The sequence below is a fragment of the Ambystoma mexicanum genome, chromosome 9 (assembly GCF_040938575.1).
Source record: "Ambystoma mexicanum isolate Mex_15411 chromosome 9, UKY_AmexF1_1, whole genome shotgun sequence".
Lineage (NCBI taxonomy): Eukaryota > Metazoa > Chordata > Amphibia > Caudata > Ambystomatidae > Ambystoma > Ambystoma mexicanum.
In genome coordinates this window covers 458,198,066-458,212,219 of record NC_090931.1, presented here as the reverse complement: position 1 = coordinate 458,212,219, position 14,154 = coordinate 458,198,066, and the positions used below count along the sequence as shown (strand labels likewise).

At 42.6% G+C, this 14,154-nt stretch overlaps 1 protein-coding gene across 4 annotated transcripts in view; it reads left to right on the top strand.

Annotated features, from left to right (window-relative positions):
• The window catches only part of CUX1 (cut like homeobox 1), a 2,307,153-nt gene that overhangs the window by 779,243 nt on the left and 1,513,756 nt on the right, over positions 1-14,154 (top strand). For all 4 annotated transcript variants that reach the window (XM_069614989.1, XM_069614986.1, XM_069614987.1 and 1 more), the window contains exon 10: positions 4,088-4,192. In XM_069614989.1, coding sequence (XP_069471090.1) covers positions 4,088-4,192 — 105 coding nt within the window. The remainder of the gene's footprint in view (positions 1-4,087; positions 4,193-14,154) is intronic.

Below are 14,154 nucleotides of genomic sequence, written 5' to 3'. Positions count from 1 at the left end.
ACCAGGTTTCTTGAAATGCAATTAAATCATATTTTTGGAAAATATCGCACTTTCTGATGTTGTTACAAAAAGAATTATAACCCCTGGTATTCCATGAATAATTCTTATATACAACCTGTAGTCTAGAGTGTTTGATCAGGAATTCCTAATTTTAGGACTATTTGGGATATTATTTCAGGGACTTACCTCCCAGATATTTGTTGCAGTTGGGGGTAGTTGCTCGACGACTGATTGTGGGGATTTACGTGCTTGAGATTCGGGGGCTCTTAGACTCGGGATATTTGAACAAGGACATTCTTTTGTTAGTTTATAGCCCCTTTTCTTCCAATCTTTTTTTTTTTTTTTGCTATTCCAAATTGTCTCCAAACCCAATCGCGATTTCAAGTTCAATTTAGCAATACTCGTATCAATGGAAACTGGTTGTCCTGTCTTAACCAAATGCCGAGCACACTGCCCCCTATACATATGTCTCACACGTGGATAGCATAAAGAGTGATTGTTTCTGGCATTATTGCTGGAATTCAGACAATAAGAAACTGCAAATAGCATTATATCAAGTGTAGCTAGGAGTATGTACAACTGGAAAGCTAGATAGACATGTGCCTTACTGAATAGCAAGATCTGGGTTTGCTATAACAAGTGAAGTCTATTATATCTACTTAACCTGACATGAATTGGTAATTGTGTCTTGCAATTATGTCTTTCCTTAAAAATTAAATGATTGATTGGTCTAAACGTGTATGGTATTGGTTGCATGGAAAGGAAATGGATAGATTTTTAATGATATCTATTACATATTAATACGTTTTCCTTATTTTCTATTTTTATTTTAAATATGTAAACGTTCTATGAACTGCATGCATGAATTAAAAAAAAACACAAAAATAAATGGAAGTGGGAGCCTGCATGCCTGGTTAATTCGAACAGAACGTCATTGAGTCACAGGCCTGCTGTCATTAAGATGGGTTTATGGATATAGTCCTTTGTTCCTTTACATTGTGGAATGATGTATTGTGATCTGTTTTGTTGCAATGTATCTGTTATATTATACTTTTATGGCCCTATTGCCGAAATGTATTTAATGACTGACATTCCCTCTTTAGAGCCTTTAATTAACATTTCATTAACACCAAGTCCCTCATTGGCCCTTATTGTTCAATGTTTCCCAGCAAATGCAGATTAGACATTACACCTTACACTAACCTTAGTACATCATTTAGAATTAAATCACGTAGATGATGGGTCTGCATTCTGCGACTCTCCATATGCTTTGGACTGACTCCCATGATCCTGCACCATTGCCTATGATGGCTGGCACTGATGGGAGTTGTAATTAATATCTGGAGAGCCAAAGGTTGTAGACCCCTGACTTAGATATACAACCAAAACCACACAAGAACACTCCTCTCCCAGCAAACGGCACTTGCTCTGCAACAGATGATCTTTCTTCAGGTACAACTAGATGAGCAAAAAGAAAATAAATTACACAAGATCAGGCAGGCACTCTATGAACGCACAAGTCAACTGCACACAAAATCGGGGTTACCACCACAATATTGAGTGATATACCACTCTCCACAGTTATAGGAGATCGACAAGAGGACCTATATGAACAATAGACTTGTTATTAAAAGAAAGAATGCCTCCTCTGAACCCCTCATCCAAGATGAATTCCCTACTCCACAAAACAATAACCTGGTGCTCGTCAGGACACAAAAACTGTACTCTGTACAAACATATGCTATCCTAACATCTGCCCTACCACTATGAAAAGATAAAGAACAACATAAGCCCTTAGTTTAGGTTAGGATTTACTCCCTCTTATATGAAGTAGTAGTGGCTGGTTTTCTGGCCCCCACCAAAGAGTTCTCAAACTCTTTTGCAGGGATTGGCTTGTAATGGTAGTTCACACAAAGAAAAATGTCTCTCAGTTGACCTTTTGGCCAAACAGCTGCCTTGTCAGGCAGTTTGAACAGTTCCCTTTTAATGCCAACTCTCTGCATGTAATCTGCTTCTTAGAAGTAACAGGTTCTCCTCACCTGGGTTTGTCTATACTCACAAAAAAATAGCCCCCCTCCCCCCTTTCGTAGGGTATTTTATTCTCAGCCTCTCATGGGCTATGGGCCTCTTTAGCCCTGCTCTGGTAGTCACTGCTATCAACCCCTCCAATGGTATTCTAATTCTCAACCCTGGGATACTTGTGTCTCCAACTGTGCGTTGCTGTTCCGTTTCCTCACTCCCTCCTTGGGTATGCACTTTCTTAGCATGGTGTGTGCTGCAGGCCTGCTCAGTCCGAGTTTGCTTCTTAGGTCGTTTTCCTTCTCATGGGGTATACAGATTCTCAGCCCAGCGTCTGCTATGGGTATGTGCAACCCTGTTTTGTTTCTGTCCCCCCCCCCCCCCCTCTGTCCAGTGTGGGCTATGTTGTGCCCTCACCCCCACTAACCGCTCCTTGTAGCATGCTGCATACCCGTTTTCCAGCAACTGTACTCTTTAGGGGAGGCATTCCCTCTGGCCAGTGCTGACCCGCACTATGGACCTTGCTTTGGTATGTGCGGTCTGGTGTAGTCTACCTTTCTGGGATTTCGGCATCAGACAGGTAGGACACTGGTATCCCATCTCTGGCGTGGCTTTAATTCCTTCCTTACCCGCTTCAAGCTAGTCATGCTCCCCGCCTTCGTTGAAGCTGCAGTGTTCCACGGGCTGCCTTGAGTCTGTACCAACCACGCCGACTGCGTGGCTCTTAAGCTGTGGTCCTTCTGCGAGGCAGAGGCTCCCTCCTCTGCGTGGCTTCTGAATCCGGCATTTCTGCCCTCTCCAGCTAATTCTCTTCTCCTCTGTTGATGTGCAAGTGTCTTTAGGTGCATCCCTGAAATAGGAGAGATTGCCTTGGTTCCGGTTTTTCCGAGAGGGCGCCAACAAATACAGGTCAAGAACCAAGCTATCCACTTAAAATGTTCAACTCCCATATAACCAACGAACACTTGGGACTTTGAAGTGAAGAGGTGGAATAAAACCCTGGCTTGAACATTACTTGTCCCCAAAGGAAGGGGGTCATTCTCAGCGGGATCTTGCTTGCCCTGTCCCCTACAGAGGGTATTGTGTAGCGGGCTCACCTCCCCAGTGCCAAAAGGGAGGTGAAGGGACGAAACAACCACACTCTCACACCACATTACAAGCCTTCTTCAATAGCATTGCACAAGACATGCCGCTTAAACCTAATAGACACTCCAATTCCACACAAAATACTAGCACAAGGTAACACCGGGTATATGCATGAAATAGTTCCAAAATTACCCGGACACCTAAAACACCGAAATACAAGGGCATTTGTGAAGAGTGGGGAAGAATGGAAACGGCTGCATCCAGTAGTGTACTCCACAAGAACGTTCCGAACTGCCCAGATTCTTTATGTAACATCATGGCAGCCAACATACTGCTCAAAACACGTACACCCAAACTGCACAGGTGTTATTAAACTGTAATAACTCTGTCACAACACTTGCATGAGACCTTCAGCCACAGTCACCTAATAACTACTTGTGCAGTGGCTGACTTGTCCTGTGACAGACAGTATTCAAAGGCACTGTACAAGTCCCCTAACGTCTGTGTTCGGGAAGGTCTCAAGACCAGAACCCTATCTGCTAGAGAATAAGTAGAATTTGCACAGCATAGCTGATGTCAAGTACTCAAATTGCTATTACAGGGAAGTATCTTAACTAGTTTAGAATCCGAGAAGGTAAATGTTTTTCCCGTTTGAAGTGTTTATACACATAGGTCATTTCATGAGTAATTTTCGAATCCTTTTATAGGTATGGATAAAGAAAAATCTGTTTGCTTGTATATCTTCTGTTATGTTTGTGTTTTTTATAGGCGCTTTAAAGTGGCATCCCTGCAAGTTAGCACATTATAAAATTCAAAACGAATGTAAATTGCATTCATCATATTCCACTATTTCGTCAGTGCTCTTTTAAAAAAACAAATACAGAGCCAACACTTGTTAGCTGACTGCTACTAGAGCTAGACCACATTAATGTTTATGCTATTTGTTAAATCAAAGGAATTAATTTTGTCATCCTTCCTTTAGAGGGTAGAGGTGGCACAAAAAGAAGCAGAGAATTTACGGGAACAGCTTGTGTCAATTACCAAACCTCTCCAACATGCTACACAGATCGAAACGGCAGCCAATTTGGTGAGTACATTTTACCAATGAATCAGTGTTTTTTTTTTATTTTTCTAATGGAGTTGGTGCTACATGGCCAGTTGCAGATTCTGTTCAAATACATGAAACATTAAGGTGAATTAAAGCAGTATTTTATGACTTCAAAAATAGTTGTTTGAATGGCAGCTGGTCAATTGCAGGCATCATCTAACATGGCCTTTCGCTTAATCTTTGCGTCATTGATGTCGATTTAAAACTGCCATTTTGTAATGGCTATGTTCCTCCCACAGATTTCAAATTTTTGAACTCTTCTGCAGACCTAGACTGGTTAATGTTTTTCCATCAATAACTAGGTGGCACCAAGGCTACTCCTCCATCGTTCTTAGTGCTCTTTGTGCCAGAATAGATTGCCGAGGGCTTTGGGTTGTGTGTAAGGGTGTGGGAGATTGTGTGTGTGCTGAAACCAGAGCCAGTGCCCACCTGCTACGTTATTGGGTACTATGTTTCCGGAGGAGGAAGCACAGACTATGCAAAACTGTCAGCCACTAGCAGGGAGAGATCTGTTGCACCTCAAACAGCCTCTAAAGTTGTAAGAAAAACACTCACCCTGCGCTTAGTGCGCACAGTTACGAATATGTTAATCTATTACTCTACATATACAGCAGTGTTTTGGCAAGGGTGTTTATTCAAACATTGTCACCTTTTGGCTGCTTAGTCAACCATTGGCCAACTTTTCCCAATTGGTGCACGTGCCAGTGTTTTAATTATCGGTATTAAGAGTCTGTATTCTTTCAAAAAGAATCTTGTGTGCATGGAAATCCCCCAACAGCTTCACAATTGATGATTGGGTGGAAAATGTGCTTACTGTGTCAACGTTTGAAAAAGCAATTTAAAGTATAAAGATGAATCCGACAAATTCGAGGACCTTTGTCTGTTCTTGGACACTTATGGTTAATTGTCACTTTTAATCATTTACTGCAGGAGTTATCTACAGTTTATATGATGCCCCATTGCATCAACTGTATAATATGGTTGTATTGCTGTTTCACATTTGTGCCCTGTTGGGTGGATATTTGACGGCGTGGCATTATTAGAGTATGTTTTTAGGGTTGAAAATGTTGGCTCCCCCAGCCCCCCTCTTTTTCTTTTTGCATACATTTCACAAACACTGCTGTACAGGTATTGTTATATTAAGTTTGCTAGATTCTATGGTAATTTTATTTTGATTGTACTGTTTTTACATGCATATGTACTATCTATGATGATGATAAAATAAAACATTTAAACTTGAAATGTGTATGTGTCTCCTTTTTCCCCAGTTCATTTCTCTGTGGCCAAATGCAAACTTTTCCCTAAACAGTCATGCTTTTTGAGCTTGAAAAATGGCTCCTCCTAAATCAGGGTTTAAGCCTTCTAAGGAATGCGTTCTCAGATGTCTGCCTCAGATCCAATTCTTTCCTGTCTGATGACTGGGCAAAGATCGTGACGCAGAAGAGTGTGTGGTTTGTATCTCTCCATGGATCCAAAGGCTGGGAGGGAGTGCCCATAGTCAAGGTGTTCCTGGCCAAGAGCAAAATAAAAACCGAAGTATAAACTGTTGGAAAATCCACACCTTGGAAGTAATTAACCTCTCAAACACGTCAGATCCTGTTCCCAAAGTGTTCTTCCTAGTCTGAGGAGAGTGGCAAAAAATCAGCTGCACTACCACCACTCACACCATACGTTTTCTTCTCCACTGCACTCCTCCTTGTAAACGAAGAATACCATCACTGCGTAAAGTGCAGAATCAACATAAGTCTGATTCGGATGACACTGCTCCTCAACTCATTAAAGATGGATAAGAATCACACCTTTCCAAAGTCTTCATCCACTCCGGATGAGTGAATGGCCCTCACGTTGGTGAATCTGGCCTCGGAACATGCTACTGCTCCAGATGACATCCCTCGGCCATTCAAGACTTCACCACAAACCTAATGGCATGTTTAGAGTACAGCATCAAAGGAGCTAGCATCTTCTTAACATTGATGGAACAGTTTTCCTCCTTTCAAGATGTGAAATTGTTGAACTTTGCAACAGCTGGCTGGGACACTTCATTTATTCGATTTCAGAGTAGTGTTAACCTGGATGATGACTGAGGATTTAAGAGTCTATGCTGTTTGTCCTGCAACCTTCAAGTGGATTTCATGAGTTAACTTTTCTAGAGAGCTTTTGTAATATATCAGGTTGACCCTCCCTACCGACCCTACCCCATGGTGGTGCCGTTAGAAGGCCTTCAGGATGCTAGTGGGCTTGACAGATCCATAGATTCTGAAATTGCCATTGCTGCTGTTTCAACCCTCGGTCCACACTTTGGGAATTTCTGTAATGTTATTGCGAGGGCATTTCACAACCTCAGGAATGTCTGCCCAATTAGTCAAAAGAAAACACCTAGTCTTCGAATAACATAGGGGTCATTGCTACCATTAAGTGATGCTCTTTGAATAACAGAGGCCAGTTTGCTGGCATGAAGTGATGCTCTCATTGAACCCTTGATGACCGTCTGGGACAGACCAGCTTTAGCCCCTTCTGAACAGAACTGTACTTAAAACATGGAACCACCAGATGTTTTAACATCTCATGCAGCACCAAAACACCTATTAGCACACACAACTATGATAGGTCCTCTTCCCATGCCTTTCCACTCAGTGCTTATAAATGGGGAGCAAACCAATTGAATGCAAGGGGCAGGAAAGCTTTTGCTTCCAGCAGCTTGGTGCTGCCCACTATGATCAAACACTCAATCCCCTTTTCTGAGGAGGGCCAGTTAGCCAAGCAGTTGCCCCAAACTTGCATGTTACTTTCCAGCAGCAGATGCACAATGGGACTGAAATATCAAAATACTCTCCAAGCAGGCCTTGACTGCACAGATAGCTTGGCTAGATCAATTGGGCACCTATAATGTGCAACTTAAAATGACACCAAATTTGGGCAGTATGTCTAGGCAAAATAACTGGATTTGCTATTTGACAGCTCAGACTGTTTCAAAGCAGGCGAAAATCTAAAACATCTACAGAGATAACAAAATCTCTGGGTCTGTCAGCATGCATGCTTCATCTTTTGCTTACATGAGGCGTTTTTGGACAATGTTCTTCCCCCACAGTGGGCACAAGCTTTACCCAGGGCCAGCAAGCTCCAAATTAGTAAGCATGATTCAGTTTTCACCCTTCCAGAGGCAGGGGATCCAGGAAGGTCATCAGTTAAAAAAAAAAAAAAAAAGGCAATTTTGATGACCTTATTTTGATGAATTTCTATACCGAAAATAAATCTATATATTGATATGAAAAGTTGAGTTAGGTTAGGATAAAAACAAGGGGGATAAAGATAAAAGAGGTTTAAAAAGTAGTGGCGAAAGGAAAGAGTGAGGTGGGAGCAAAGGTAGGTGTGCTAGGTGGATCCCACATTAAGATAAAACAAATATTTAAAAGTGTTTATTTTGTGGGTGCTGGTGAAAAACTAAAGTCGAAAGAATTGCTTAGTGATACCTCTTACAACAATGGAGTAACTGTCTTACAAGAGCTATTCCTTCAATTGGATGCCTCACCCACTGCTCCCTGGAAGTAAGTATGTACTATAGCAAATGCCTACAAGAAATGTAAAGGGCAAATTGAGGGTGTACATCGGTACCTCACAAGACGTGTGCGATGGGCATGAAATGTGCCGCCCTCTACCTCCTTGTGTCTAAATTGATCATTTACATTGTGTTTTTACAGAAAGGCTGGAACCCAGGAGGGGCTGTAGCTGGACTGTTTGTTCCATGTTCATGCAAGATGCTGGCAAACCTACGTCTAACTAGCTTTCCCATTTAATCTACAATGTACATGACACTAGACCCCAAGGTCCATGTACAGCTGGTCAGTCTGAGTGACTTGCATATTTCATTACAGATGACTTATGATTCCTAGATCACGCCATGTGCTTTGCACTTCCTGTGAAGGAAAAAAATTACCTTAAAGGAATAGTGCGCTCATAAATATTATTGTTCCGAGCGTTCGGGCATGTGGTTTTAAGCATACTGTGATCGATCGTAAAAACATTTCCTATTCACCGTTCCTTAGTTTTACTCACCTTTACACATGCGAAATCAGGCAGCGGGCGTGGCCATCTTATGCTAATCTTATCCGTTGCCGCATCGCCCTAAGTTGAAATGCCCTTGCGGCCCTAAATCATATCCACCGCCCCTGAAGCTGACATCACTAGATGCGTATGGCCCATTTCACATGGTGGCTTCATGGGTTTATAGTGATATTATCGAAAAAATATTACCGAAAACCAAAAATGTTGGAAAAAAATGTCAAATGTAAATATGTCGATATTACATACTTACAATGGCCATGGTCATTTATTCGAAAAAAACATTTTGAAAAATAAATTTGATAACGCAATGGCAAAATATCAATGGTACTTGTCCAAAAAAAGTTAACGTTGTTCTGGAAGGGGCGGGGGTTCCCCCCCAAACCTCCCACGGAACCCTCGCACCATCCGCAAAAATAAGCCATAGATTACACATTAGGAATGACGAAAAGCACATAGTACGATTACTAAGGGTTAAACGAATGAGTGAAAGCTAAGGGTAAAGAACCTTAAATGAACACTGGCGAACAGATGACGGTTGTGACAAACTGTCATTACCTAACAGAACCTGAGGTCAGAGGAAACAGAACAAAGTACACTGCAGCGACTTGACGTAAATACAAGTAATATCACATAAAAAATATAGAAATAAATAAAGGCTATAAGAAGATTAATCTATACATAATGTATAACAAAAATAGTGAAACGTTTGTTATTTTAGATAGAAGATGAGCGAGAAAGTGGAATATGTTACGTCTCAGAAAGGAAGAGAACAGCTGATTCACATATTGGAAGTGCACAGATTATACAAAAACAAAGTGTACAGGAAGAGTGATAACGGAAAATACCATGGTAAAAATAAAGGGGCAACACAACCATCTACCTGACAGAACCACCATAGTGGTTAAAAAAACAATGAGTGAACTGAAAAGAAAAGCAATGGAAAACCCTACTGAGGCCAGCGGGTCTGTAATTACTCGGACGTGCAACTAAATTCCGTTGCACGTATCGGCACAAATGCCAGCGGAAAAACATATACAGCGTACAATAAATAGAACAAAACAACAAAAAGAAAATCTGCCGCCAGCTCCCAGAAATTACGCAGAAATAAGCATACCGGAAATATAAAAAAAAAACTGTAAAAGGAGGACATTTTCATTACGCAACAACACAAGTAAAGGATGAAAAAGTTATGTTTACCACAAACAGTAATTTAAGGCAACTTGGTGACTGTGACATTTGGCAAAGCGACGCCACATTCAAATCGTGCCCACAACCGTTCCAGCAATTTTATAGTGTACATGGATCGATAACCATCTAATTCCACTAATCTTCGTTTTGATACCCAAGAAAACAGAGGACCTATACAAAATAGCGTTTGAGAAAATTAAAGGAGCCATACCTGAGAAAAATCCTGCCACTATCATATTGGACTTTCAACTGGCACAAATCGAGGCATTCACAGTAATTTATAAAGAAATCAATGTACAGGGATGTTTTTTCCATTTAACTTGGGCAATATGGAGGAAACTGCAAAAACTAGGGCTCCATACCAAATACATCGGAGATAGCACTTTCCAACATAATGTGATTTTTTTTTTGCATTAGCCTTTGTAAAAGAGGACATTTTACGAACATTTGATCGAAACAGATTACTTCAAAAACAATGAGGAACAGAACACTGAATTAATGGATTACATGGAAACAACATGGTTAGGACAATTAAAACGCAATGGCACAAGAAGGAGAGCAAAATATCAGATATCGTGGTGGAACTGCTACAATGCAGTGATGGAAGGAAGGGCAAAAACCAACAATATGTTAGAAGGGTGGCACAACAGGGTTAACAGAAACTTTAATACCAAGAACCCAACATTGTGGCACTTCATAAAGGACTTAATATCGGAAAACAATCTGCACAGGAATTTAGATTATCCCAGAGCATTTCCCTTCAGAACACACAATTGAAAAAAAAGAAATATCGCAACTATGAACAAAGGATTCAAAATATAGCAAACAGTTTGAAAATGAAGAAACATACAACTATTTAGAATCAATTGCTTACAATTTTAAATGTTAACATACTCACAGTTTGGAAAATCCTCGATCCTCCATGGAAAATCCAATTTACCGAACGATGCCAATCGGTCCCAAACAAAAGTAAACATAATCCACGGAGCGTCTTATTAAAGATACATAGTGCGATCCAGCCATAGAAACTCAAAATCCATGATCTAATCCAGAATTGAAAAGTTAAATCCAGCCAAAAAAAAAAATCAAAATCCAATGGTCGAAAGGTAGAATCTGGATGTTGAATCCATAAAAAATCCAGTCGTTCCATGAATCCGATGACAAAAAAGTCCATAGGAAAATACAATCCGTCCGTTCAAGGAATCCCACGATGGAAATACAAAAATTCTCCAAAAATAAAAAATCCAGGAAACGGGAACGAAAGAGCGGAACTAATGGACTTAAAAAATGTTACAATTTAGTAAAATATTTAATGTACATACTGTATATATTACTGTTACTATTTAATAACATATACTTTTACTGTTTTTTACTGTTTACCACTGTTACTATAATATATCACTATTTAATAAAATGTTACTATAATATATCACTATTTAATAAAATATTTACTATAGCACTTACCTTGTATTTCAAATAATTTCGATTTATTAATTATCCGACATAAACATTTTCGAAATAATATTTTCAACATTTTGACTTTAGAAATTATTGCATTCGAAAATATAACTGGATACCGGCTTCATGGGAGGCTTGGATACCGCGTTCAAGTAATACCAGTCTGTGTCGTTGGTGCCATTCGAGCCAAATTCCCCAGTGACAGCGGTCAGTACAGGGGATTTTCCCACACTGTGCTGCAACCCGAAGTATACAATTTGTAGTACATTTGTGCCATCAGCAACAAAATAAAAATCCTCTTTTATTAACAGTTTTTCAGTGAATCAAGGACACGCTCACTTGTCCTGGCAGGACTGAGAGGGTGGGAATGGCCAAAGTGCCAAACACCATGTACACTTCAAAGTTATCTTCCATGCAGGGGCCATTGCTCACATGGCCTAGCCAGACCCAGTGTCTCCAGGCAGGCTCCCCTGAAGTAGACCGCGCCCCTGCAACCCATGTAAGTGTCTCTCCTTTTAGCAGTGTTCCGGCCCTTTTGTGCACCCCTCATGCCCCTCTGCATCAATGGCAGTTTGCAGCTGTGGCCTTGCCCTCCCAAGGGGCTGGCAGGGTGAGAACGAAAAAAAGGTGCCAAACACCATCTGCATCAGATACCCACTTTTCTAATTCTTTATAAACCCTGTGAGCACGTGAAGTCCGCTCTTGATCGTGCTACCTGTTTTCCTGCTGCTAACTACCCTGCTTGCTTAATCCAATTGTTAGTGAAGATAAGGGCAGGTCACCTAATCATCTCTTTCTGATCTCAAAATGTCTATCTATTTCAAAGGAATGTACCCAGTAGTGTAATGTTCATTCATCTCATTGACTTTTACCATTGTCTACTGTTGAAAGTGTTCTGATCTCAATGTATAGTAAATTTCATCAGTGTCAATTGTGATAGAATTGCATCTTTCTCGAACCATGTCTATATGCATGTTTCCTGATGCATGAAAGTACATTCAACGGACGAGTAACACGTTACGATTTATGTTGCATCAATCAATTCTGTATGAAAGTTATCCCGGTGTATATTCGACTACGCTACACAGGTTTTGCTTCTTTGACCAAAACATACATTGCATAGAAAACTTTGATATCATTCCATCAATCTCATGCATTCTGTAGATCTATTTTTTTTGTGTACTTTTTTTTATACAGATTTTGCAAGAATGCCTGCTTGTATGGTTTCCGGTTGCCGTTCTATGAGCCTTGTCAAAAGTAAGGGCACTATCATGCATACAGTCCCAACGAATATTGATTTAATAAGAGAATGGGTTCGACATTGTGGATTTCCGGTGGACGAGCTTCACATCCCCTTACACAAGGGACAATTGCAATTACCTACACTTCGTGGTTCAAGGACAACCTTACCAGTTCAAGGCCCTTCCCTTCGGGTTGAAGTCAGTTTCACGAGTGTTCACCAAGTGCCTGGCCCCAGTGGCGGCGCAGCTGCGCCTACGAGGGATCCACGTGTACCCTTACCTGGACGACTGGCTCATCCGGGCAAACTCAAAGGACATCGCTGTCGACCACACGACAAAGACAGTCCAACTCCTGACGGGCCTGGGGTTCTCGATAAACTTTGCCAAGTCCTGCTTGATTCCATCACAGGACGCACTGTTTCTGGGAGCCCGACTCAACACAGTGTTGTGCCTGGCGTCTCCATCGGAGGAGAGGATCACGGCCATTTCTGGGCAAGGTACAACGGCTGTTGACCGTGAAGGTCGCAAGGGTGAGGTCCATCACGTCCCTAAACGGCATGCTATCATCATGCATACCTCATTCGGCTGTGCAGGCTACGGATGCGTCTGCTGCAGGAGTTCCTCGACTCCTGTTGGATACAAGTGGCAGGGAGCTTCGAGGACAAGATCACACTCGATAAGAGTTTCCGTCGAGCGATACGGTGGTGGGGAGTGCACGCAAATCTGTCCGCAGGCGCATATTTCCAGACCCCACCTCATCAGGAGACAGTCACGACGGACGCCCCCCTGGAAGGATGGGGAGCTCACTCTGGAATTCTTTATGCAAGAGTCCTTTGGCTACCGGAGGATAAGTCGTTGCACATCATGTTGGAGCTGCGGGCAGTGTTTTGGGCCCTCAAGCCCTTCCTTACATCCCTCAAGGGCAAGGTGGTACGGGGTCTTCATGGACAACGCCACCACGATGTTCATCTGGAAGCGGGGGGAACCAGATCCCCGGTGCTCTCCAAAGATGCGCAGGACCTTTTGGAACTGGGCCATAGCCCAGGGGATGTTCCTCATCCCATTTCATCTAGCAGGAGTGAAGAACACCATCACCGACTCTCTCAGCCGGGAGCTACACTCTTGCCACGAGTGGGAAATTCGGCAGGACCAAGTAGATAACCTGTTCCGCAGATGGGGGGAAATCCCCAGATCGATCTGTTTGCGACGGCCACCAAGTGCCAGAGGTTCAGCAGCAGGTTTCCCCAGCCGGGGAGCATGAGGGACGCATTCTCTTTCCCGTGGGACGGCATGTTTCTGTATGCGTTCCCTCCGTTGCTTCCTCGACTAGTCAATCAACTCAGACGGTCCCGGTGCTGGATGATACTTGTCGCACCGGCGTGGCCGACACAGATATGGTACCCAGACCTTCTGGACATGTCGGCGTCCCCTCCAGTCAAGCTTCCGGCGGTCGCAGGTGATCTCACCAGGGAAGGTGGCACGATTCTGCTCTACGACCCAGAATCGCTGAACCTGAAGGCCTGGCTCCGGCAGCACTAGAGTTTCAGGGCTACGATCTCCCAGTGGATTGTAAGGAGGTGCTCGCCAAGGCCAGAGCTTCAACTACTCTCAAATGCTACATGCACAAGTGGAAGAGGTTTGCCGTTTGGTGTCGTATGCAGATCATCGACCCTCTACAAATCACTGCTGCGCAGGTGCTTCCATATTTGTTGTTGTTGGCCAAGGCCGGACTGGCCCATGCTTGCATCAAAGTTCATTAGGCGCTGTTACCTGCTACACCACATCTCCTGGATGGGCATCCTTATGGTCAAGGAGTTTGTCAAAGGGCTGTTTCGCTCGTTCCCAACGGTGAAGGCTCTGGCCCAGGCGTGGGAGCTTAATGTGGTGCTTACTAGGCTCATGGGTCCCCCGTTTGAGCCTATGCATTCGGCGCCACTGAAGTTTTTGTCATGGAAAACAGCTTTTCTTGTGGCCATCACCTCTGCACGACGA